General features: G+C 35.7%; 1 protein-coding gene across 1 annotated transcript in view; it reads right to left on the bottom strand.

Annotated features, from left to right (window-relative positions):
- AGMO (alkylglycerol monooxygenase) overlaps nt 1–27,035 on the bottom strand; it is a 209,080-nt gene that overhangs the window by 41,486 nt on the left and 140,559 nt on the right. Inside the window, exon 5 of the mRNA XM_032876503.1 lies at nt 15,713–15,808. Coding sequence (XP_032732394.1) covers nt 15,713–15,808 — 96 coding nt within the window. The remainder of the gene's footprint in view (nt 1–15,712; nt 15,809–27,035) is intronic.

Here is a 27,035-nt window from a genome sequence, read left to right as displayed (position 1 = left end):
TGTGGGCCTCCATGTTTCACTGCAGTCAGTATTTAAGGGAAATACTAAGCCTGTTCCTAATACATTTATTACCTGATAGACAAATCATTGTCACATTATATTTAACTAAGAATGATATGCTTGACATACAGTCTGAAAATGGTAAACTTTTCAAGTAGATTAGTCACAAGATTCAGTACAAACCCAAATTAAAATTAAATGGACTAATAATTATACCATGATCAGTTGTTTATTTCATGGTAATTTACCTTCCTTCCTTCCCTCTTTTCTTTCTTTTTCTTTCCTTCTTTTAACTATCAACTAAGCACGTCTGCATGTACATTTATGAATAAAAAATTTGAAAAATCTTTTATTTGGGAAGAGCTTTACAATAACTATAGGCTTATGCATATCTTTTTGGAAAGTAAGCAGTTATAAATATTTCCATGACCTTTCAATATATATTCTAGTATTATAGTTGTATTTACAGACAGAAAATCTGAAGGACAAATATAGAAATGTATACATATAAATTTATCCTTATTAAATATATTTACCTATATACTAAATATATATTTGAATGCCAATCAACAACTATTTTAAGTACCAAATTACCAATAAGCATTTTCTATCAGCATTGGAAGTAGTGTTTCAGATAATTAAAATCTATATTTATAAATTTTTATCGAAGTTTCTTAGGAAAAGATAGTTGCATAATAAGCCAATCAAATAGTCCCTTGTTAGCCAGTCCATTCATTTATTGAATTTTATTTATTTATTTAATTTATTGAATTAAATAATTTATTGAAATAAATAATTTAATTATTTAATTTATTGAATAAATCAATGAATCCATTGATTTATTGAATTTTCCTGGATTTACTAGGTTTTAGAAGTAAAAGGAAATGAAATGATACACAGGCACTTCCTATAGGAAGCTTATTTACGTCTAGTGGACTATTCAATGGAAGGGTAGAACTATTTCGGAAAAAAAGGTTTTATAAAAAGTTTTCTTTTTCAAAAATTTTGTGTGCTTTTGAGAAGGATGAGAAAAGCACTCATTTTTTTCTTTTCCGTTACCATTTCACGGTACAGATATTTGAACTTAGAACCCACTTGAATTTATAAATGGCACAAGATTACTTAATAAGAAGCAAATTGAGTTCTTTTCTAGGTCAAAAGCTAAGAATTATCTTTAGTAAAAATATATGCTTTTATCTAGCCCCCTAGAGTTCAGCTTTGCAAAAAATCCCACTGATGGCCCCGGGAAAACACTGTAGGGAGCTCTCTTCTGTTCATGAGCTTCTTCAACAATCACTGTGTGAGGTTCACTTATTTAAGAGGTATTTATTGAGTGCTCAGTTTATGAAAAGTCCTATGTTAAGATCTTTTGAGAGATCATGAAATAGAACAATGGAAATTACAATTTAGTTACAGGTAATTTAACCATTTCTTAAAGTTACAATGAGTGACAATGTCCATTGTTATTGGTTGGAACATATATAGGAATATGTTTTTTACTACCAAGAAATTCTATAGCAATTCCTCATTTAAAGTTTTAGGAAAAGAATAAAATCCATGAACACTACAAGTTAACATATTAAAATAATTTTACTTCTTGTTCTGAATTAGTTGATTTTTAAAAACTCATTGTTCTCCTTATTAAAAACTTAATCAATCTGAACATTTATGGATAAATTTATATTGTAGAGCATCTGGTGATGAAATGTAAAAATAAAATCTTAATGACCTCCCCACTAGTTCTGCTATGTTAATTCAAGACGACACACTCAAGTATTTAGACAGATGGTGGTGGCAGCCATATTAACCTCTGATTTCTCTACAGGGAAGCAAGAGAAAGCAGAGATCTTAGGATGTGTGCTTGTCTGCCTAGGTTCACACTTTGAAATCCTCGACAAATGCTGATTTATTCACAGCCAAATGTTTTCCTATCTGATTAGGCAGCTTTCTACTTCAGTAAGCATGTAATATGAAGGTAGCTGAATTTCCACACTGAGGAGTGAAAAACAATATTTATAGTTTGGAAATAAAACAATGTGGAGGAATCAGGACTGTTGGAATCATGAAGAGCTTCATAGGGAGTAAATTTCTGATGAATCTATACCATAGGGTTAAAGAGTTAAAAGCTTAGTTTTAAGAAGAATGAGATGAGGCTATGTTTATACAATAAACAGCAATTTTAAAGGACCACGTTTATGATAAATTATCTTGAAGGCTGATTCTTGTCACTTATGATTGCATTATTCCTCAAACAAGAGGACAAGAGCTAGACAAGTTAGCATTTTATTTGAATTTGTCTTGGCTTACATTTTAAATAACACTTCTGATTTTTCTTTGGAAAAATGCATGCAAGTAGCTACTGAATGTGTTCCTTCAAAAAGAGGTAGATTCCAGGTGACTTTCTTTTTTTAACAACACTAATTAAATTGACAGACAGGAAACAGGAAACATTCATAAGCATAACCATATAAAACTTCATTCTAATGAAACACAAGTTTTATATTACCAGTTTGGTTACTCAGAGAAAAAAAGAACCACGTTATTATCATTAGTAACTTTATGTTAAAAAAATGTAGATAATAAACTGAGGAGTCAAGTAGTCCTTGTTTAAATATCCAATCCTGGCAGTCTTATAATACGTGCTCCAAATACATAGCTCATTCTAAAACTAACTACATTTTGATTACTATTATAAATGTAGAATGGATTTTCAGTCAGTAGATTAGATGCTACAATTATCTGTCTCAAGTTCATTTGCCCTATTTTCAAAACAATTGTCTTAGTTTAGGATGCTATAACTAAATACAATATACTGGACGGCTTAAAAAACATTTACTTCTCAGAGTGATGGAGGCTAGAAGGTCCTTCAAGATCAAGGTGCCAGAAGATTTAGTGTTTGGTAACAGTAACCTTCTTACTGTATCTTTTCTCTCATGTCTCTTCTTACAAGGGCACGAATCCCATCATGAGGACCTTCACTCTCATGACTCGTTTACCTTCTAAAAGCCCCATTTTCAAATATTATTACATTCGGGATTATGGTTACAACACAGGAATCTGAAGGAACACAATTCAGTCCTCTCTGATCTAAGTCTTTGCTATGAGAATTTGTTTCTCCTGATCCTCTCCAATACATACATACATATATTGTAAAAAGTCTAATTAATAAGATCAATTCAATTGTTAATTAAAAAGGTATTTGTTGGGGTGCCTGGGTGGCTTAGTGGGTTAAGCCTCTGCCTTCGGCTCAGCTCATGATCTCAGGGTCCTCTCATTGAGCCCCACATCGGGCTCTCTGCTCAGCAGGGAGCCTGCTTCCCCCTCTCTCTCTGCCTACCTCTCTGCCTACTTGTGATCTCTCTCTCTGTGTCAAATAAATAAATAAAATCTTAAAAGAAAAAAAAAGGTAGTTGTTGATGGTCATCCAAGTTCAAGACAATGGGAAAACGAAGATGAATAAAACACAGTCTTTGTCTTTAAGAAGTTTACTGTGAGCTCCCATATTCATGGTGCTCAAGCTTCCTAATATCAATGTTGCAGATTCCTATCCTTGGTCAGAGGAGATTTATGTATATTCTATGGTCCTTAGAAGGGGTCTATTATTATTCTATATTTTGAGTAAGCACCCAGATAACTCTGATACATGCATGTGATCCATCCAACTCTGACCTTATGTACCAATTCTAATATGTAGTCTTATGACTTTTTTCATAATAGATACCATAATAACTAGTATTATTTACCTGACTATATACACCTAACATATGTTATTTTATTAAGCCTCAGTGCACTTTCATGGGGTAGGTATGAGTACCTTTATTAAAGATTAGAAAGCAAGGTCAGAGAATTTAAATAACTTTACTAAATATTCACACCCATCCTTCAGCAAGCATTTCTTAAGATTCCATTATGTGGGAATGCTTTTAGGTTCTGCAAACACAAGAGTGTACAAAACTCCAACAGAGGATAGATTTCTCTTTGATTACACAACCTATACTCTTAGACATTATGTCTTATTACTTTCTTGTTCTTAAAATAGTCTTCTTTTCAATTCTGTTAGTAGATTCCCAACTTCTCCCTTATGGTGGAAACCCTCAAATTCCATTCCTTTCACAACAGACATTTTAAAATAGTGATCTATGAATTTTTAGATAGTCTTTTGATGAGCTTTGGGAAGCTCAATAAAATTATTTTTTTATGCGAAGTTTCTTCCCTTTAGGAAAGAATCGCTGGATTCTAACAGGTTCTTGAAGGAGGAGAGAATCCTCAAAGTGATAGTAACAAGCAATGCCCATTCAGGTCATCAGGCTAAAGTAGTCTCTTCGTCTGGCACACAGTAGGCACTCAAGAACTATTTTTTTTAATATATGAATTTCAAAGAGATTTGCATATCTAGTACATTTGGGAAAACACTACAAAATTATATGTGAATAAGTTAAGGGTGAATTATCTTAAAAGGTAACTACAGGACAGAACAGAAGATCACTTCTAGAGAGAACACGTATAGGACTTGAAGACAGGCTACAAAGAGGTCAAAGAGTTCTTTGGAAACATCAATATTTGACCATGATATTGACCTGAAGTAGCAATGGAAGCAAAGAAGAGCCTCTGACTTGAGTCATAATGAAATACATTTTAAATATCTTAACTCTGGGTACTGTCAAGTGTTCTTGTGAATATATTAAATGACACATTGGAAACACTGACCTTAAATCTGTAAGAGAATTAGCGTTAGAGCTACAGACTATGTAATTACTTAGAGGCAATATGAAAGTAGTGAAGTAAATTAAATTCTAAAGAAGGAAGAAGAGAGAACTGGAACCTGAAATTCAGAGAGGAATAACAGGGACTATGGGAGTAAACAGACAGAAGTGCTGTGAAATGTCTCAGCTTATTTCCAGGTGGAAGGCTTATTAGGTACTATTGAAATAAGTAACTGATAGACAAGAAGCATGAAATTTGATTTTTGTTATAATAAGTATTTTTCAAAAACATTTGTTTTAAAATATAACTGCTTCTTCCTCAAATTCCTTAAAATTCTAAAAGATACATGATCATAACCATTAAAAATTTATATTAGGGAGATACAGCATAGCTGTACCCCAGATATAAGTACAAATAAGTATAAGCATAACAAATTTATTTACTTATTATCAACAAGCGATATAAGTATTTAAACACTGCTAAATGTATTTATTAAAGTTTATATGCATATAATATATGTACTTATATACACAAACATATGTTCTCATAACAGACAAGCCACATTTTACTTTTTGTTATCAAGGAACTCAGAATAATGGGAGAAACAGAGTTTAGTAACAAATACAATATAGATGTACAAGAAGTAAACATCAGCATTATTAATTGAATGCTTTTCATAAGCAGGAACCAATATGTTACAGTATTCACGTCCCCCAACAGAGCTTACTTTTATTCCTTAACTCCCAATGTGGAAATGGAAATGAACACAGCAGTAATGAAAAGAAAAGTGCAGTTCCTTGAGTACAGATCCTTTACGTCTTTGGTTAGGTTTATTCCCAGGTATCTTATGGTTCTTGGTGCTATAGTAAATGGAATCGATTCTCTAATTTCCCTTTCTATATTTCCACTGTTAGTGTATAAGAAAGCAACTGATTTCTGTGCATTGATTTTGTATCCTGCCACATTACTGAATTGCTGTATGAGTTTTAGTAGTTTGGGAGTGGAGTCTTTTGGGTTTTCCATATAAAGTATCATGTCATCTGAGAAGAGAGAGAGTTTGACTTCTTCTTTGCCAATTTGAATACCTTTTATTTCTTTCTGTTGGTCTGATTGCTGTTGCTAGGACTTCTAGTACTATGTTGAACAACAGTGGTGAGAGTGGGCATTCTTGTCATGTTCCTGATCTCAAAGGGAAGGCTGCTAGCTTTTTCCCATTGAGAATGATATCTGCTGTGGGTTTTTCATAGATCGATTTCATGAAGTTGAGGAATGTCCCCTCTATCTCTATACTTTGAAGCATTTTAATCAGGAATGGATTCATCATTAGCCATTAGGGAGATTCAAATCAAAACCACACTGAGATACCACCTTACACCAGTTAGAATGGTAAAAATTAACAAGTCAGTAAACAACGTGTGTTGGAGAGGATGTGGAGAAAGGGCAACCCTCTTACACTCTTGGTGGTAATGCAAGTTGGTGCAGCCACTTTGGAAAACAGAGTGGAGATTCCTTAAGAAATTAAAAATAGATCTTCCCTATGACCCCGCAATTGCATTGCTGGGTATTTACCCCAAAGATACTGATGTAGTGCAAAGAAGGGCCATATGTACCCCAGTGTTCACAGCAGCAATGCCCACAATCACCAAACTGTGGAAAGAGCAAAGATGCCCTTCAATGGATGAATGGATAAAGAAAATATGGTCCATATATACAGTGGTGTATTATGCCTCCATCAGAAAGGATGAATACCCAACTTTTGTATCAACATGGACGGTACTAGAGGAGATTATACTGAGTGAAATAAGTCAAGCAGAGAAAGTCAATTATCATATGGTTTCACTTACTTGTGGAGCATAAGGAATAACATGGAGGACATTAGGAGAAGGAAAGGAAAAGTGAATTGGGTGAAATCAGACGGGGAGAAGAAGCATGAGAGACTGTGGACTCTGAGAAACAAACTGAGGGTTTTGGAAGGGAGGGGGTTGGGGGGATGGTTGAGCTTGGTGGTGGGTATTATGGAGGGCATGTATTGCATGGAGCACTGGGTGTGGTGCATAAATAATGAATCTTGGAACACTGAAAAAATACAATAAAATTTAAGAAAAAGAAAAGTGCACTTACAGAGTTAAGTAGGAGGTGAAAAAAGACATTCATAAGAAGTGGTAATTGAGTTGCATTATGAAGAATGTTTGGAAAAGGTCATCAACAAAGAGCATATATAAATACAGAAAATGAATAAGCGTTTGGAGTGCATGAGAGCAAAATGAAGTGTGGTTTAGCTGGAGCATCTGACTATAGGATGAGAACAGAGCAGTAAGGCAGGGTCATGTTCTAAGAACCCTGAAATCCATTCATGAATTTAAGGTATTTGATTTTGTCCTGGAGGCAGCAGAAAGCCATTCAAAACTTCTTATTGTGGATATTTGTACTCATGTTGGCAGTGCCTGATATAACTGGGTTTCTAAAATCACCACCATGGCTGTTGTATGCAAATATTTGGAAGAGAGAAGAGTCTGTAGGAATAGAAGAGAATAATATTCTATCATAGCCATCTATATAATTGATGGAAGGAGCATAAGCTAAGGTGAGATAACAGAATGGAAAGGTTAAGAGAGATCAAGAGCTGTTTAGGAGGAAAACGAGTATGTAATACTTTCAAAGAGAGGAAAGGATGAGCTATTAACAATTATGCCAGGAAAACAGACATATATTGGGGTTGTTCCACGTAATCTGGTCATCTCAAAGAAATGTAAAATCACTGATACCAGATTTTAGAGGAGAAAAGGAGAAAATAGTTTACCAGGTTTTGAATCACTTATCTACTACTAATTAGCTACAACTTTAGGCAAGTTATTTAATTCTATATACTTCAACTTCTCTTTGAATAGGGACAATAGGATTATATGATAATTAAATAAGCAAATCTTATTTTTAAAGATTTTTTTATTTATTTGAGAGAGAGCACATGTACAAGTGGGTGGGACAGAGGGAGAGGGAAAAGCAGGCTCCCTGCTGAGCAGAGAGCCCCACATGGGGCTCCATCCCAGGACCCTGAGATTTTAACCTGACCTAAAGGCAGATGCTTAATGGACTGAAACACCCAGGCATCCCTAAATAAACAAATCTTATGAAATACTTAGCAGTGACCAATACATGGTCTGAGCTACTTAAGTACATACTCTTGATAGAAGAGATGCTTTACGAAGATTTGAGTGAGGCCTTAAAGAATGTATAGAATAGCAAAATGTAGAAAATATGAAAGAAGAGAAACAGTAATAATTACATAGCAGATGAATTTGGGAAATGGAAAGTAGTCAACTCCGAATGAATTGCACAGTATGGAAAGTAACAGGATGTACACAGGAAATCTATTTGAAGGCAGTGCAAGAGAAATATTAAATTAAAGCAATTTAGACTTTGTTCATCAAGCAACTGAACATCACCAGAGGATTTTCAGTAGGACTAACCTCTGAGGATAGATTACATTTTAAGAGGGACAAACAGATGTGTATAAAGGTCACACAGTAATTTGATCCAGGCAAGATTACACTGAGTCCTCTCTTAACTAACCAATAGGTTTGAACTTCTTTCACTGTGCAGTGTGGGTTATTTATGAACCCTGTTGCCTCCCATCATGGTACACTGAGATATAACCAAATAAATAGAGTGAAGAGGAAGGGTAATAATAATTAGGTAATGGCCAAAACATAAGCTCTGAAGCCAGCTCGGTTCCCTTTTATAAACTGCAGAATCTCAATATTCTTAGCTTTGAAAAAGGATAGTGTTTGCCACAAAGCTGGTGAATATAAAATTTCCAGTTTTCTGAAATTGTCTATTAACTTTCTGGGATAGTTTCCTGCTGCATGTACTTCTACAGGTACCCTTAAAATAAAACCTCATTAACTGAGGTTATTTGAAATTATACTCATTCTTTACAAACTATAAAAGTTTTTAGGTAGTCAAAAGTAGCTGACCTTTAGTGATTCAGATTACTTTATGGGAATTAAATGAAAATCTTCTGCTCAGCACGTACTGGATGTTTAATACATGGTGGCTATTATAACAGTATGGTCAGAAATGGATGAGAACAAGCAATCTGGAGCCTGACTACTCAGTACAAAGCCCAGCTCTGACACTTACCAGTCCTACGACGCAGGACAAGTTACTTAGTATACTTAACTTGAGGAAACAGTATTACCTATTCCATAAACTTGTTATGAAGATTTAATGAGATAGTATTTGTCAAAATGCTTAAAATACTTTCTGAAAACATGAGTTCTGGATAAGTAAATGACATGCAAAATGAAGTAAATAAGAGACAAATAAACAGAAATGTCATCTCTTCAATTTTTTCCTGGGGACAGATCAAACAAATGACAAATATCAGTAGCTGAGAATTTGTGGCTTGGGATGACTATAACTGTTTAGTCTTCTAAAATTCAGTCATTTTAAAATATCTTTTAAGCTACTTTTCCTTCATCCAGAATACTGTATCTCATTGTTCCAGTCTCTCTTTTTTTTTTGTCTTTGTTACTATATGCAAGACTACAAATGAAATAGGCACTCAGTGGATGTCTGTGGGATATAATACTTGAAATATTTAAAAAGATAAATAAAATCTTTAAAAATAAATAAATAAAATAAAAAGATATATTGAATTTGGCAAATTTCATAATTTTCTACATTGACTAGTTCCTGAATTAGGAAAAAAAAAGATTATGACAAAAAATCCTGAACAATGTATTTCATGATCAGAATCTCAAGCTCATAAAGATATACATTTTTCTAAAGCAAATTTGGGCATTATTCTCTTAAGTCTAAAATCCAACTGCATTTATTCATATTAATAATTCATACTAACCAAAATATGGACTGCATTAAAATCACAATACAAAATGTGCATGAATAATCATAAGGATGGCTAGGAATGGTTAGTAAGTGACATAAAATAAAATAGTTATCTAGTTTACAGAAAGATAAAAAGAAAAGCAATAGTACTACAAACATCTATAGATTAGAATATGAACTAGCTTTTTTAATACTCAATACTGTGTATTGTTATTATCTTTATTTTATATAAGAAGAAACTAAGGCACAGGAAGGTAAACTGAACTGTCCAAGGTCACAGTAATAGTAATAAATGAAGTCAGGACTTGAACTCAGGCAATATAATTCCTGAGGCCACAAAAGGAAAATACCAGTTTACATTATATAAATAGTTACTTTCTTTTCTTTTTCTTTCCCTTCCCTTTTCTTTCTTTCTTTCTTTCTTTCTTTCTTTCTTTCTTTCTTTCTTTCTTTCTTTCTTTCCTTCCTTCCTTCCTTCCTTCCTTCCTTCCTTCTGTCTTTCTTTCAGTAAACTCTACACCCAACACGGGGCAGGAACTCAGGATCCTGAGGTCAAGAATCCCATGCTCTATAGACTGAGCCAGCCAGGTGACCCTACTTTTATTATGTTTTTTAAAAAAATTTTATTTATTTATTTGAGATAGAGAGAGCACGAGCTTAGGGGCAGGGCAGAGGGAGAGGGAGAAGAAGGCTCCCTGCTGGGCAGGGAGCCTGACCTGGGGCTCCATCCCAGGACCCTGAGATTGTGATCTGAGCTGAAGGCAGATGTTTAATTGTGTTAATTAAAGTCACCCAGGTACCCCACTTTTACTATGTTTTATAAAACACACTTGAGATGAATAATTATGTGTTATGATATGCATATTTAGGTTTTAATAATTACAGTATGTGAAATATTCAAGAATATCTTCCCAAGTGTCTTTATGCAAAATAAATATTAATTAATATAATGAAAAAGCTTTGTCAACTAGCTTAATAATTGTAATACAAAGAACAAAATAACAGCTACAGAAATCTGAGATAAATTAAACTTGTTTCTCTGCAATCATGACTTAGAATTCATGTTATAAACGTTACATATTTTATATATAATGGTGTAATAAAATGGTAAGATGAAATAGATAAATGTCCTTAAAACCACGTTTTTATACAAGACTGGGTCTTGGTAGACTCCATAAGGTTTTGAAGAACAGATAAATACTGCTAGACTTCCATGAAAATCATAATGTTGGATATAAAAGGGCCATAAGCAAACCACTCTATTAGTTGTATGAAGAAGTCAGATCTAAATCTCAGGTCATGCTGCTACCGCTTTATTGTTTTTGCTGCCGTAAAGTTATGTTTTCCTATTCTTTTCTCTATCTCCACATTTCTGTAAACTTCCAGTTCTTATTGTCTCTTCATAATTCCACTACATACCTCTTATGCTTTCTAATTCTGCACACTGCATTCCTGTGGTTCCATACTCTAACTTCTGCTGATGCTTACTCTATAGGTGTCATATTGATTGGGACAGTTGTATGAGGAGTATTATGCCTCCATCAGAAAGGATGAATACCCAACTTTTGTATCAACATGGATGGGACTGGAAGAGGTTATGCTGAGTGAAATAAGTCAAGCAGAGAGATCAATTATATGGTTTCACTTACTTGTGCAGCATAAGGAATAACACAGAGGACACTGGGAGATGGAGAGGAGAAGTGAGATGGGGGAAATCGGAGGGGGAGACGAACTATGAGAGACTGTGGACTCAGAAACAAACTGAGGGTTTGCGGGGGTAAGGGAATGGGGGAGCCTCGTGGTGGGTATTAAGGAGGGCATGTATTGCATGAAGCACTGAGTGTGGTGCATAAACAATGAATCTTCGAACACTGAAAAAAAAATAAAATAAAACTTTATAAATAAATAAATAAATAAAAGGAACAACTTTAAAAATAAATAAATAAATAAATAGGAAAAAAAGAAATGGAAATTCAAAAATTTAAGGCATAATATCTGATGTGGGAAATCCAACTGAATGGGCTTAAAATTTGTACATTAGAGAGAGCAGGTAAAAGGTAATTAAACCTGAAGACAAGTTAACAGAACTTAATCAATCTAAATAAGAAAGTGAAATTTAAAAAATTAGAGAGCATTACTGAGATATGAATCAATATCAAATAGTCTAATAAACAGGCATTTTGAGTCCAAAGACAGGAGAAAGAGAAAGGTGTAGATACAATGTTTAAGGAAATAATGGCCATGTTTGTTTGTTTGTTTGTTTCAAAATTTGACCTAAAATATACTACCTGTGAACTCCAAGCAATGAGGGAAAAAAAAAAAAAGAGAGAGAGAGAGAGAGAGAAATATATGCTATAAACAAAGAAATGAAAGAAAGAAAACTGTCTATTCAAAGACTACACAATAAGAAAGTAAGACAGTCTTGGAGAATTTTTAAATAATTTTTTTTTATCAATTGTACAAATAAGTCTTCCTGTCAAGCTATAATAATAAAGTGAGGGATTGGGATAAGAGGAAAGAAATCAATAGAAGAGAACAGAAGCCTAAAATTAGAGCCGACCACATACGGTCAATTTCTTTTCAACAAAGGATTCAGGTAATCAAAAGGCTGAAAGAAAGTTTCTACTTTTAAATGGTGCACAGAAGTGGGTATTCATAAAAATGATAAAGAGTTCATGGAGAAAATACAACAAACAAGAAAAACCATCTAAACTAACCATTAAAAAAAGATAAATTAAACTTCAAAATTCAATTTTTTTTCAAAATAATCAAAAAGAAAATGAAAAAGCATGCTACAGGATGGAGAAATATAATTGAAATGCATAAATCTGACAGTGATTTATAATGAGAATCTATAAAGAATTCCAAGTCACTTAAGCAAACAAGTCAATAAAAAATAGATAAAAGCTTAAACAGGCAGTTTATTAAAGCAAATGCATCAATGACCAATAAGTACCTGGAATGCTGCACAACATCATCAATTATTAGAGAAATATTACCCAAAGAGAGAGCTCCTTGCCCACATTAACATGCGTAAGATTAATATTAATATCTCATTCTAATCCTTCTCCCTAGTTTATCCAAGTATCTATCCCCTGAGAAAAGAGTTGGCTACCCACCTGTACTTCTAGAAACATTTCATGCATCTGTGAGCATATAAAACATATAGCTGTTTTCCCTTTTTTAATACAAATATTAGCATATACTATACACTGTTGTATTTTTGGGTATCTGTCCATATTAGTACATAAAAAGATGGCTCAGGGGCACCTGGGTGGCTCAGCGGGTTAAGCCCCTGCCTTCTGCTCGGGTCATGATCTCAGGGTCCTGGGATCGAGCCCCGCATCGGGCTCTCTGCTAACCAGGGAGTCTACTTTCTTCTCTCTTTGCCTGCCTCTCTGCCTACTTATGATCTCTAACAAATAAATAAATAAATAAAATTAAAAAAAAAAAAAGATGGCTCATTTTGTTTGTGACTGCATCATATTCCATTTAAGGGCTTTAGTTCAGCACTATAAAAATCCTTGAGTCATATGGGTTCAAATCTTCAATACCAAAGAACTATTTCTCTTTTATATTTCTCTGCACAAGCATTGACTAAGATGTACATGAACAATGATAGTAAATCAAAGGTAACAGATAATGATAAGGTACTAGATGCCACTATTACTTTGTACTGTGTGAATCAACTAATACTGAAATATCATCTATAATCTCAAATGAAATGACAACATTCCACAGCTCTTAACTTTAAAACATGTATTAAATAATAAGTATTCTTCGATAAACTCAGAAGAAAAGAGGTTCACCGACTATGTGCTGCAGACATTTTAGATGAATGAGCAATAAACAAAAACGGAGGCAAAAATTAAACAGCAGAGTACAGTTTATAGCAGAAGGTTTTGTAACTTTCAGAAAAGAGGAAGGAGATGGACACTGCTCTGTCTTCATCAAAGTAATCCAAAGGTAAACAGAAAATTTCATTACAAACTCTTTAGTTTGTTTTAGGATCTATTTTTTCTCTCACATACAATCTTTCAAAAAGCATGTTGTTACTGTTCTGCTTTATTTTGTTTCTTTACTTTCTCTTATCCTACCCTGATTGACTGACATGAATGAACTCATCCTTCCATTGAGAAAATCAGTACCTCCTTAAGGCCAAATCCCCCTCAGAGTGAAAACTGATTTCACAGCTGTCAGTAGCCATGAAACAACTGAAAGTATCAAACCTCCATTCAGGACTAATCAGGGCTCCTTGGCCACCACTGTCATGTGTACCACGGCTGACATAGGGTTTCTGTGAGTGGAGTATGGTTTCTGTATATTAAACTTTTAAAAATTAGGGCAATCACATGATAATAATAATTATTTTTAAAAGTTAAATCTTCTCCCCACTCCAGGTCTTGATTTCACTCACCCCTGAAACAGCCACAGCTACAAATCTCTTGGTTCTACTTCCTGCATGATTCTGTTATTTCAAACAAGTGGTAGTATGCTGTTTATAATAATAAATGTAATTAAATGCACAGCTGTAAAAAAAATCTTATAAATGTATTCACACTTAATAATATAATTTAAAATTTCAAAAGCCAAACCTCAATTGCAGAAAGCATGTTCCTGCTTCCTGTGCAGCTCAACTGTAGTAATTATACATGATACAGTACTTTCAAAAATATGAGGTACAAGACAAGTGAAAGGTTGTAATGTGTTGCTTTTGAGCTTGGAAATGAAGCCACCTGGAGGTCCTGAGCTTAAAAGAAATGTCTCACCACTGGCTTTCCCCCCTTTACATACTGCGATGAAACTCTAGCTCACAGACCTTTCAGAGGGGCACAGGAAAAGGCAGAAGTTACTTAGGCACCATTGTTCTGTATCCAAACTAATACGTGACCCAACACGTGGCTTGACCTGTAGCAGAGCTGCTATAAAAAATGTAATTCTCCTTTAACCCCTCCATGTAAATCATCAGAAAGCCTTCCTCTACTGATTTAAACAAATTTGGTCTTTGACCTCTACAGTCAGAATTGGCCTCAACAACTCTTTCAGATGGTTGTCCTATTGACTGTTTGATGCATGTCAACTGCCATAAAACGCAATGCTGTTTCACCACAGGTCTTCAAATAATGGCTCATATATCCAAAGTCATAGTAATAGTCTCCTTATTCCAAGTAGAGCAGTAGCATGAAATACTGCAGATTAATGAAATAATGCACTTTGTTGTATCAAGCTTTGGTATTGAATGCAGCTGTGATTTGCACTATTGTTCAACCAGCTGCAACATCTGTCAACATGTTTCCTACAGAACTTCAAAAAGCTTGCAACAAATGTGAAATGTTTGGAGAGGTTCTCATGTTTACAAGTAAGTTTTCCTGGGCCTGTGATTTTTGGTATTTAACAACCAGAACAGTACCATAGTTAATAAAACAATCAGTTGCTTAATGATCTATCTGCAAACATTCAAATCTGACGATTTGAGATACCACATAAAACCCAAGAAATTATATTTTTTCACTTTTCTGGGGAAAAAAAGGCTAAACATATTGAACACTAAATAAAACCTAAACTCTAAAATTAAAGCAAGATTTTCAATCAAATGATATTTTCACAATTTCTTTAAGCATTAAACTTTTTTCGAGGAGTTCCCGCTGATTGATATATGTATGTGTATATATAAATATGTACAGTAAAATATATCAATACTGACATATAAGTATTGTTAATTATCTTATAATAAATTATAGTATAAAATAATAATTATAAATAACATGCTAAATATGTAATTACATATATTTTTGCAATATAAAAATTTATAGGTATAAGTTCATATCTTGAAATTGAAATGAATTTCAACATCTTTTGGTAAACAACATTTAATAAACTGTAATACAGGAAGATATTGTACTGAATATAGTATTAGAATATTTTGGTACTTAATAGTTCAAAAAATTGTTTTATTTAATTGAGACCAACTGGCCTCATTGCTTCTTATAAACTTTGCAATATATATTCAATAAAAAGGAATAAAAATGAACAGATGTTTCTTCTTAAAGAAGGCAGACAAAGATTTTTCTTACACAATAAATCAGTTGCTAGTGGATTTCCAGGACATTTCTTCAGGCTAACTACTTAGGTACAAAACTTAAAAAAAAAAAAGAGTTACCTCTGTGTGGATCCAAAATTGGTAGAGAAGATTGAACTGAAGATGAACAGCATATACTGAAGGTGGTATGAAGAGGGCCAGGGGAGAGTAGAATATCTGAAAAATCAAAAAATTTAAAATTTATACATACTAATTCTAAATATAAAATACACTTTTACTAATGGTTCAACATTATGAGTATAAACTTCATGAATATACCTTATTCTTTAGTAAATATACTTATCCTGCATATTTTATTCCCATATTTGACTTTGCAATGTTAATTTTCCACATGGTGATAAAGTTACAGACATATTGGAACTAAGTCCACCAGACTTTTAATTTGTATTTAATATTGTCTAATTAAAATAGCATATGTGGTATGCTATTTCCTTAATCTTGAAAAGGCTGGATGTGTTTCCTGGAAGTAAAGAGGTTTTTCTTATACACACAAATACTCATTTTAAGTTAAAAAAAAAAAGAAAGAAACGAAAGAAAAAAAGAAAGAAAGGAGCATAAGCCTTTATACCATGACAGCTCCCCAAAACTGGATTATGAACTGGCATGCTTAGTAATAAAATTAAATTATAATTTAAAAAGTAACTTTGTATACAAATATAACAAAAGAATAGGATACATTTTCTCTTTTAAACATGTTTTTATGTGGCTGATTGAGAGCACGATATGCCCTAAATTTTTCAAAGTTCGTAAGGAAGAAGCTATGATACAATGCCATAGTGGAAACAAATTTTAAAGGTCCGTATTTCCTAACAGACGGAAATGCCTCTGCCTTGGAAAAACAACTTGTGCTTAAACCGCAGAACTGGTTAGAACCAACTAATAAACACAAACTGCTGTGTTTTCCTAATGACTTTGATCTCCAAGAGTGATTTCATGTTGTAAGAAAACATTTCATTAAATGAAATGCTAAACAAACAAATAAGAATAAAAGGACTCTTTCCTCCACTTCACACTTTGTATTTTATAGAGTTAATATTTCTAAAAAACTAGTTCTTTTAAAAACATTTCTTCTAAATATTAAATTTTATTTCTAAATTATTGTTAAAGCTTTTGTTCTCAGTTAGGTCAATATCATTTCAACTATGTTTAGTTGTGATGATGTATTTGAAATTGAACATTTACATAAACCCTTCTAGTTTTTGTTTTGAATCTGAAGTCATGAAAAATCTCAACTGTCATCACAAGCAGGATCAGTTTTTTTATTTATAAATGTATTATTCAGCAATGGATTGGATTAGTGAGCAACCAAAGAACACTGGGCTCTTTTTCAAAGACATTCATTTGAAGTTTTAGTTCTACTACAGAATTTCTCCATGATGTTCACAGAGTTCTTAAACTTCTCTAGGCTTTAGTTTTCTCAAATGAGTGGTGAAGGAGAGACCCATGTGAAACTTAGCCATCCTTCTGGTTCCAAAATATCCGTGATACGATTTTGAACTTTTTAAAAAGATTTATGTATTTATTTATTTTAGAGAAAGAGAGAGGGAGAGACCAAGCAGCAAGGGTGGGGAGGGGCAGAGGGTGAAAAGTGGACTCCACTGAGAGCAGGGCCTGATGCAAGGCTAGATCTCATCACCCTGAGAGCAGGGCCTGAGCCTGAATCAAGAGTCAGTTGTTTACCTGACTGAGCCACCCAAGCGCCCCTATTTTGATTTTTTTTTTTTAAGATTTTATTTATTTATTTGACAGACAGAGATCACAAGTAGGCAGAGAGGCAGGCAGAGAGAGAGGAGGAAGCAGGCCTCCTGCAGAGCAGAGAGCCTGATGCGGGGCTCGATCCCAGGACCCTGGGATCATGACCTGAGCCGAAGGCAGAGGCTTTAACCCACTGAGCCACCCAGGCGCCCCCCTATTTTGATTTTTAAAAAAATATTCCAATAGCTCTCTTACAACAGGTTAATAAAAAAAAAAACACTTGAAACATACATAAACCTTATGATAAAAGCGTTCTAAGTTAAGGGATATTCTGGAATCTTTGAGATGTGAATAAAAATATAAAGCAACTTATCTTGGATCCTTAATAAATAGTTTTATTTGGAAAGAGATTGCATACTACATGAATATTTATATTTCATTATAATTCCCCAAAGTGTGGAGAAATAGTCCTTTCAGATAATAACCACTGTTATGGGAAAGCAGTTCTATGCTCAACTAAGTTGTGAAGTAATGACTTAACTGAAGTTTCTTCTCAGAACTTCTTACAGCCTTTACAATGCTAATATGACTCACAAGGGTGTTAGCCCATCGAATACTTCCTTAATGAGTTTCCCATAGGATTAGTTTTCCTAAAAACAGGCTTGATAAACCAATGTCTCAAATCTTACAAATCAGTAAATATAATTAGCAGAAAACTAGAAAAGTGAACTCATCATGAATTTCAAAAAAGGAAACTTCTAGAAATAAATACATTGGTCAGGGAATAAGTCTCATGAACTATGTGAAAGTTATATTCTTATGATTAATATAATACCATAAAAAATCTAATGATACAACCAAGCTTCTAATTTCTAGAATGAAAAGCAGTTTAGCAAATGTTTAGGTCTGAAAATCCTCACTCATCTTCTCTACCTCACATATTCACATTTCCAAATTCTCTGCAGTTTTTAAAGCCAACTCAAGGGTCCGTTCCATCATAAAGCCAGAAATGGTACTACTTTGGGAGAAGAAATTTATTCTTCTTCATTCTGATTTCAAGGCTCTTTAGCTTTAAATCTGACTGTCTACCCTAGGTTATTTTGTTACCTTTCAAAAGATGTCATGCATAACCGGTTCACAAAGAAAAAAATCACCCAGACATGTATGTGTGAAGAGAGAATGAGGATAGGTCTAGAGGTGACCTTAGGCTAATGGATAGAAGATGTGTGGGTTTTATTCTGCTCATCAAGTGAATGGCGCAGCCAGGGGTTGCGTGAAGGGGACCATCAAGCAGGACATTTGGTGGAAGTGTCTCAGCCTTGCTGAAAGTGCTGGAGAGTGTGCCAAGAGATTGGTTTGGACTACGGGATTCATGGACAGAGCTGACGGAGACTGTGAAGCCCCTTGACATGACTACAACAAAGTATGAGCTTGTGTGCATGGCGACGTTTTCTGAAGAAACCATCTATAGCTTTCATTAGTCTCTAGTGGGTCTATGACTCATCATAGCCAAACAAAAGCAAAAACAAAAGATAATTTAGATTTCGGTCAAAACCAGGAGGGGAGCCTTTTAATGCCATTCTGAGAAGACTGGATTTATCCTAGACTGTGAAAGAGTGGTTAAACATTTTTTAAAAACTTACGAGAAATATAAAAATAGGTTTGAAATCTATTTCACTAGCCCAGTGAAAAACTGCATACATTTAAGCATAGCAGTAGCCATGGGGATACAGGGGCAGGATATACACCAGGAATCTAAGGCTTTGATAACTATTCAAACAGAGGACATGTATGCTGGGTGATACTGTTCACTAAGACGGCAGACGGGAGGAAGAAGAGGTTTATAAAGTTTAACCTAGGGAATGCTGTGTTGGAGTCCTTGAGGTATATCTCAAGGAAGCTGTTGAGTAAGCAAATATGTTGTGCAAATATCAACTGGACTGAAAAATGACACTGGATTTGTAGGTTTGGATGAGTGGAGCACTGTGCCTGAAATCCAGACCTAAGTTTAAAAATCACTCAAAAGAGTTGTTGAAATAGAGGTAGGAATTACTTCTCTTTTTGTAAGAAAAAGGAAGGAGAGTTGGGGGTTTTCCTTCAATAGAACATATGGATGGGGGAGATTTCTTATTATTTTTTTTAATGTGAAAAAAAGAATACATTTTTGGTGTATTCAGAAAGAGCCAGTTAAGAGGAAGAGGGACAGGGCGCCTGGGTGGCTCAGTCGGTTAAGGGTCTGCCTTCAGCTCAGGTCACGATCCCAGGGTCACCGCATCGAGTCCCACATCGGGCTCCCTGCTTGGTAGAGAGCCTGCTTCTCCCTCTCCCTCTGCATGCCTCTCTGCCTACTTGTACCCTCTATCTCTCTGTCAATGTCAAATAAATAAAATCTTAAAAAAAAAAAAAAAGGAAGAGGGACAGATGTCAAGAGTAGCTGGTCACTGAGGGTTGCTGGGGGGTGGGTGGAGAAGGATAGGGTGGTTGGGTTATGGACATTGGGGAGGGTATGTGCTATGGTGAGTGCTGTGAAATGTGTAAGCCTGATGATTCACAGACCTGTACCCCTGGGGCAAATAATACAGTATATGTTAGAAAAAAAAAAGTAAAAGAGTAGCTAGTCACAGTCCAAGGAACTAAGGAGCAGTGTCACCAGTTTAAGAATAAGACCTGCAGAAAAGAGGTGAACATTTTCATAAAACTAGAGACAAGAAAGTGTGTGCACCTGTGACTTCACTAACCTTAATGATCTATCTGAAAAGAAAGCAGAGAAAGGGAAAACCAGAAAAACTCATATTCTCTGAAGTTTTAAATACATTCATTGGCTGAAAGCAAGGAGCATGAGTAGAGAAGAGCCCTTGAGCAGACTGCAGAATTCTAGAAGGTCTTCTCCCAGGTAGGGAGGACAGCGTGGTGAACAGCACTGACCCCTCAGCTCCATCTGGAAGCCATACATGGAGGAGCAACAAGCTGTCATCTGCTGCTGCAGGGAGCCCACAGAGCGCATAAGCTGGCTGTGGGAAGGAAGTAGGTAGGTGACTGGATTCCAGCACAGCTTGGGGATTTCAGGGCAGATGCAACAGAAGGCAGCAGGCTTTTTTCCAGAGTCAAAGAAATGATGCACTTCAGGTTGGACAAAGAAAGAAATAAAGCTGTAAGGTATGACAAACTTCGAGAAAAAGCAGCAGTCGAGAGAGGAGAGCCGTCCACAAGTAAGCTGCAAAGCAAATTGGTTCAAGTTAAGTGTCTAAACTTTGTATGAAATGGGAAAATAAAATTGAGCTTCAGGATTCATGTCTATCTTATTTTAATAAAATAGTTTAACACTACTAGTATCTGTACTTCTATGATTATCATTTATTTTATAATATTGCTTTAGAGAAAAAAAATTTCCGGGGCGCCTGGGTGGCTCAGTGGGTTAGAGCCTCTGCCTTCGGCTCAGGTCATGATCCCAGGGTCCTGGGATCGAGCCCCGCATTGGGCTCTCCGCTCAGTGGGGAGCCTGTTTCCCTTCCTCTCTCTCTGCCTGCCTCTCTGCCTACTTGTGATCTCTGTCAAATAAATAAATAAAAATTAAAAAAAAACATTTCCTTCATAGTTGAGGAACTAAAGATGAAATAATCAAGCACACCGTCCCGCATTCCTAAAATCTACACAATCTATCATGACATAGAACCAGATCTTGTGAGCGCAGGTAGAATGTACTTATCTCTATTCTTAAAACACATCTACTTCAATTGTATGTTTGGAATAAGTGCTTGTGTTTCTACTTAACGAAGTCCTTATTTTAACTAATCTAGGCCTGTCCTTCTATTCCTATTTCTATGATTTTATCCATTTTCCCCTTTGCTCATTCCACCTTCTTATACATCCTATATTCTAGCCTTACTCAAACTTTATGCATTGAATATGTTTCCCCAGAAGATATGTGAAGCCTTATCCCCTAGTACCTCAGAGCTTTTCAGTGAATTTATTTGGAAACAGATTCTTCATGGAGGTAATCAAGGTAAAATGAAGTAATTAGGGCGAGCTCTAATTCAAAATGACAGGTTTCCTTATAAACAGGGAAATTTGGACCCAGAGGCAGATAGGCACACAAGAAGAATAGCACATGAAGACAACGGCAGAGATCAGTGTCATGTATCTACAAGCCAACACCAAAAATCGCCAGCAAACCACCAAAAGTTAGAAGAGAGGCATGGAACAGATACTTCCTCACAGGCTTCAGGAGGAACCAACCCTGCCAACACCCTCATACCCAATTTCTAGCCTCCAGAACTATGAGGCAGTAGGTTTCTAAGACCCAGTCTTTGGCACTTTGTTATGGAAGTTCTGGGAAACTAATACACATGCCATACACTTTATTTGCAATTCCCTAAGTTTATTATACCTCCCCCCCCCCAAGAATATTGTATTTTCTTTTTTCTTATCCCCTATTTTTTTTTAATTTTATTTTTTATAAACATATATATTTTTTTTTCCCCCAGGGGTACAGGTCTGTGAATCGCCAGGTTTACACACTTCACAGCACTCACCATATCACATACCCTCCCCAATGTCCATAACCCCACCCCCCCTCCCAACGCCCCTCCCCCCAGCAACCCTCAGTTTGTTTTGTGAGATTCAGAGTCACTTATGGTTTATCTCCCTCCCAATCCCATCTTGCTTCATTTACTCTTCTCCTACCCCCGTAACCCCCCATGTTGCATCTCCTCTCCCTCATATCAGGGAGATCATATGATAATTGTCTTTCTCCGATTGACTTATTTTGCTAAGCATGATACCCTCTAGTTCCATCCACGTCATTGCAAATGGCAAGATTTCATTTCTTTTGATGGCTGCATAGTATTCCATTGTGTATATATACCACATCTTCTTTATCCATTCGTCTGTTGATGGACATCTAGGTTCTTTCCATAGTTTGGCTATTGTAGACATTGCTGCTATAAACATTCAGGTGCACGTGCCCCTTCAGATCCCTACATTTGTATCTTTAGGGTAAATACCCAGCAGTGCAATTGCTGGGTCATAGGGTACTTCTATTTTCAACATTTTGAGGAACCTCCATGCTGTTTTCCAGAGTGGTTGCACCAGCTTGCATTCCCACCAACAGTGTAGGAGGGTTCCCCTTTCTCCGCATCCTCGCCAGCATCTGTCATTTCCTGACTTGTTAATTTTAGCCATTCTGACTGGTGTGAGGTGGTATCTCATTGTGGTTTTGATTTGTATTTCCCTGATGCCGAGTGATATGGAGCACTTTTTCATGTGTCTGTTGGCCATCTGGATGTCTTCTTTGGAGAAATGTCTGTTCATGTCTTCTGCCCATTTCTTGATTGGATTATTTGTTCTTTGGGTGTTGAGTTTGCTAAGTTCTTTATAGATTTTGGACACTAGCCCTTTATCTGATATGTCGTTTGCAAATATCTTCTCCCATTCTGTCAGTTGTCTTTTGGTTTTGTGAACTGTTTCCTTTGCTGTGCAAAAGCTTCTGATCTTGATGAAATCCCAATAGTTCATTTTTGCCCTTGCTTCCCTTGCCTTTGGCGATGTTCCTAGGAAGATGTTGCTGTGGCTGAGGTCGAAGAGGTTGCTGCCTATGTTCTCCTCAAGGATTTTGATGGATTCCTTTCTCACATTGAGGTCCTTCAACCATTTTGAGTCCATTTTCGTGTGTGGTGTAAGGAAATGATCCAATTTCATTTTTCTGCATGTGGCTGTCCAATTTTCCCAACACCATTTATTGAAGAGGCTGTCTTTTTTTCCATTGGACATTCTTTCCTGCTTTGTCGAATATTAGTTGACCATAGAGTTGAGGGTCTATTTCTGGGCTCTCTATTCTGTTCCATTGATCTATGTGTCTGTTTTTGTGCCAGTACCATGCAGTCTTGATGATGACAGCTTTGTAATAGAGCTTGAAGTCTGGAATTGTAATGCCACCAACTTTGGCTTTCTTCTTCAATATTCCTTTGGCTAATCACGGTCTTTTCTGGTTCCATATACATTTTAGGATTATTTGTTCCATTTCTTTGAAAAGAGTGGATGGGATTTTGATAGGAATTGCATTAAATGTGTAGATTGCTTTAGGTAGCATAGACATTTTCACAATATTTGTTCTTCCAATCCAGGAGCATGGAACATTTTTCCATTTCTTTATGTCTTCCTCAATTTCTTTCATGAGTACTTTATAGTTTTCTGAGTGTAGATTTTTAGCCTCTTTGGTTAGGTTTATTCCTAGGTATCTTATAGTTTTGGGTGCAATTGTAAATGGGATGGACTCCTTAATTTCTCTTTCTTCTGTCTTGTTGTTGGTGTAGAGAAATGCAACTGATTTTTGTGCATTGATTTTATATCCTGACACTTTACTGAATTCCTGTACAAGTCCTAGCAGTTTTGGAGTGGAGTCTTTTGGGTTTTCCACATATAGTATCATATCATCTGCGAAGAGTGATAGTTTTACTTCTTTGCCAATTTGGATGCCTTTAATTTCCTTTTGTTCTCTGATTGCTGAGGCTAGGACTTCTAGTACTATGTTGAATAGCAGTGGCGATAATGGACATCCTTGCCATGTTCCTGACCTTAGCGGAAAAGCTTTCAGTTTTTCTCCATTGAGAATGATATTTGCGGTGGGTTTTTCATAGATGGCTTTGATAATATTGAGGTATGTGCCCTCTATCCCTACACTCTGAAGAGTTTTGATCAGGAAGGGATGCTGTACTTTGTCAAATGCTTTTTCAGCATCTATGGAGAGTATCATATGGTTCTTGTTCTTTCTTTTATTAATGTGTTTTATCACATTGATTGATTTGCAGATGTTGAACCAACCTTGCAGCCCTGGAATAAATCCCACTTGGTCGTGGTGAATAATCTTTTTAATGTACTGTTGAATCCTATTGGCTAGTATTTTGGTGAGAATTTTCACATCTGTGTTCATCAAGGATATTGGTCTGTAGTTCTCTTTTTTGTTGGGATCCTTGTCTGGTTTTGGGATCAAGGTGATGCTGGCCTCATAAAATGAGTTTGGAAGTTTTCCTTTTTTCTTTCTATTTTTTATTTATTTCTATTTATTATTTTTAAGTTTTTCATTTTTTCCTATTTTTTTGAACAGTTTCAGGAGAATAGGAATTAGTTCTTCTTTAAATGTTTGGTAGAATTCCCCCGGGAAGCCGTCTGGCCCTGGGCTTTTGTTTGTTTGGAGATTTTTGATGACTGTTTCAATCTCCTTACTGGTTATGCGTCTGTTCAGGCTTTCTATTTCTTCCTGATTCAGTTGTGGTAGTTTATATGTCTCTAGGAATGCATCCATTTCTTTCAGATTGTCAAATTTGTTGGTGTAGAGTTGCTCATAATATGTTCTTATAATTGTCTGTATTTCTTTGGTGTTAGTTGTGATCTCTCCTCTTTCATTCATGATTTTATTTATTTGGGTCCTTTCTCTTTTCTTTTTGATAAGTCTGGCCAGGGGTTTATCAATCTTATTAATTCTTTCAAAGAGCCAGCTCCTAGTTTCGTTGATTTGTTCTATTGTTTTTTTGGTTTCTATTTCATTGATTTCTGCTCTGATCTTTATGATTTCTCTTCTCCTGCTGGGTTTAGGGTTTCTTTCTTGTTCTTTCTCCACCTCCTTTAGGTGTAGGGTTAGGTTGTGTACCTGAGACCTTTCTTGTTTCTTGAGAAAGGCTTGTACCGCTTTATATTTTCCTCTCAGGACTGCCTTTGCAGTGTCCCACAGATTTTGAACCGTTGTGTTTTCATTATCATTTGTTTCCATGAATTTTTTCAATTCTTCTTTAATTTCCTGGTTGACCCATTCATTCTTTAGAAGGATGCTGTTTAGTCTCCATGTATTTGGGTTCTTTCCAAATTTCCTCTTGTGATTGAGTTCTAGCTTCAGAGCATTGTGGTCTGAAAATATGCAGGGAATGATCCCAATCTTTTGATACTAGTTGAGACCTGATTTAGGACCGAGGATGTGATCTATTCTGGAGAATGTTCCATGTGCACTAGAGAAGAATGTGTATTCTGTTGCTTTGGGATGAAATGTTCTGAATATATCTGTGATATCCATCTGGTCCAGTGTGTCCTTTAAGGCCTTTATTTCCTTGTTGATCTTTTGCTTGGATGATCTGTCCATTTCAGTGAGGGTAGTGTTAAAGTCCCCTACTATTATTGTATTATTGTTGATGTGTTTCTTTGATTTTGTTATTAATTGGTTTATATAGTTGGCTGCTCCCACGTTAGGGGCATAGATATTTACAATTGTTAGATCTTCTTGTTGGACAGATCCTTTGAGTATGATATAGTGTCCTTCCTCATCTCTTATTATAGTCTTTGGCTTAAAATCTAATTGATCTGATATAAGGATTGCCACTCCTGCTTTCTTCTGAGGTCCATTAGCATGGTAAATTCTTTTCCACCCCCTCACTTTAAATCTGAAGGTGTCTTCGGGTCTAAAATGAGTTTCTTGTAGGCAACATATAGATGGGGTTTGTTTTTTTATCCATTGTGATACCCTGTGTCTTTTGATTGGGGCATTTAGCCCATTAACATTCAGGGTAACTATTGAGAGATATGAATTTAGTGTCATTGTATCTGTAAGGTGACTGTTATTGTATATTGTTTCTGTTCCCTCTGATCTACTACTTTTAGGGTCTCTCTTTGCTTAGAGGACCCCTTTCAATATTTCCTGTAGAGCTGGATTGGTGTTTGCAAATTCTTTCAGTTTTTGTTTGTCCTGGAAGCTTTTAATCGCTCCTTCTATTTTCAATGATAGCCTAGCTGGATATAGTATTCTTGGCTGCATGTTTTTCTCGTTTAGTGCTCTGAATATATCATGCCAGCTCTTTCTGGCCTGCCAGGTCTCTGTGGATAAGTCTGCTGCCAATCTAATATTTTTACCATTGTATGTTACAGACTTCTTTTCCCGGGCTGCTTTCAGGATTCTCTTTGTCACTAAGACTTGTAAATTTGACTATTAGGTGACGGGGTGTGGACCTATTCTTATTGATTTTGAGGGGGGTTCTCTGAACCCCCTGGATTTTGATGCTTGTTCCCTTTGCCATATTGGGGAAATTCTCTCCAATAATTCTCTCCAATATACCTTCTGCTCCCCTCTCTCTTTCTTCTTCTTCTGGAATCCCAATTATTCTAATGTTGTTTCGTCTTATGGTGTCACTTATCTCTCGAATTCTGCCCTTGTGGTCCAGTAGCTGCTTGTCCCTCTTTTGCTCAGCTTCTTTATTCTCTGTCATTTGGTCTTCTATATCGCTAATTCTTTCTTCTGCCTCATTTATCCTAGCAGTGAGAGACTCCATTTTTGATTGCACCTCATTAATAGTTTTTATTTCAACTTGATTAGATTTTAGTTCTTTTATTCCTCCAGAAAGGGCTTTTATATCTCCCGAGAGGGTTTCTCTAATATCTTCCATGCCTTTTTGGAGCCCGGCTAGAACCTTGAGAATCGTCATTCTGAACTCTAGATCTGACATATTACCAATGTTTGTATTGATTAGGTCCCTAGCCTTTGGTACTGCCTCTTGTTCTTTTTTTTTGTGGTGAATTTTCCCGCCTTGTCATTTTGTCCAGATAAGAGTATATGAAGGAACAAGTAAAATACTAAAAGGGTGGCAACAACCCCTGGAAAATATGCTTTAGCCAAATCAGAAGAGATCCCAAATCGTGGGGGGGGGGGGGG

Source organism: Lontra canadensis, unplaced genomic scaffold (assembly GCF_010015895.1).
Source record: "Lontra canadensis isolate GAN:19392208 unplaced genomic scaffold, GSC_riverotter_1.0 scaffold2, whole genome shotgun sequence".
Taxonomy (NCBI): Eukaryota; Metazoa; Chordata; class Mammalia; order Carnivora; family Mustelidae; genus Lontra; species Lontra canadensis.
Note: the sequence above shows the minus strand (reverse complement) of the source record. Positions and strands in the feature narration are given on the sequence as shown.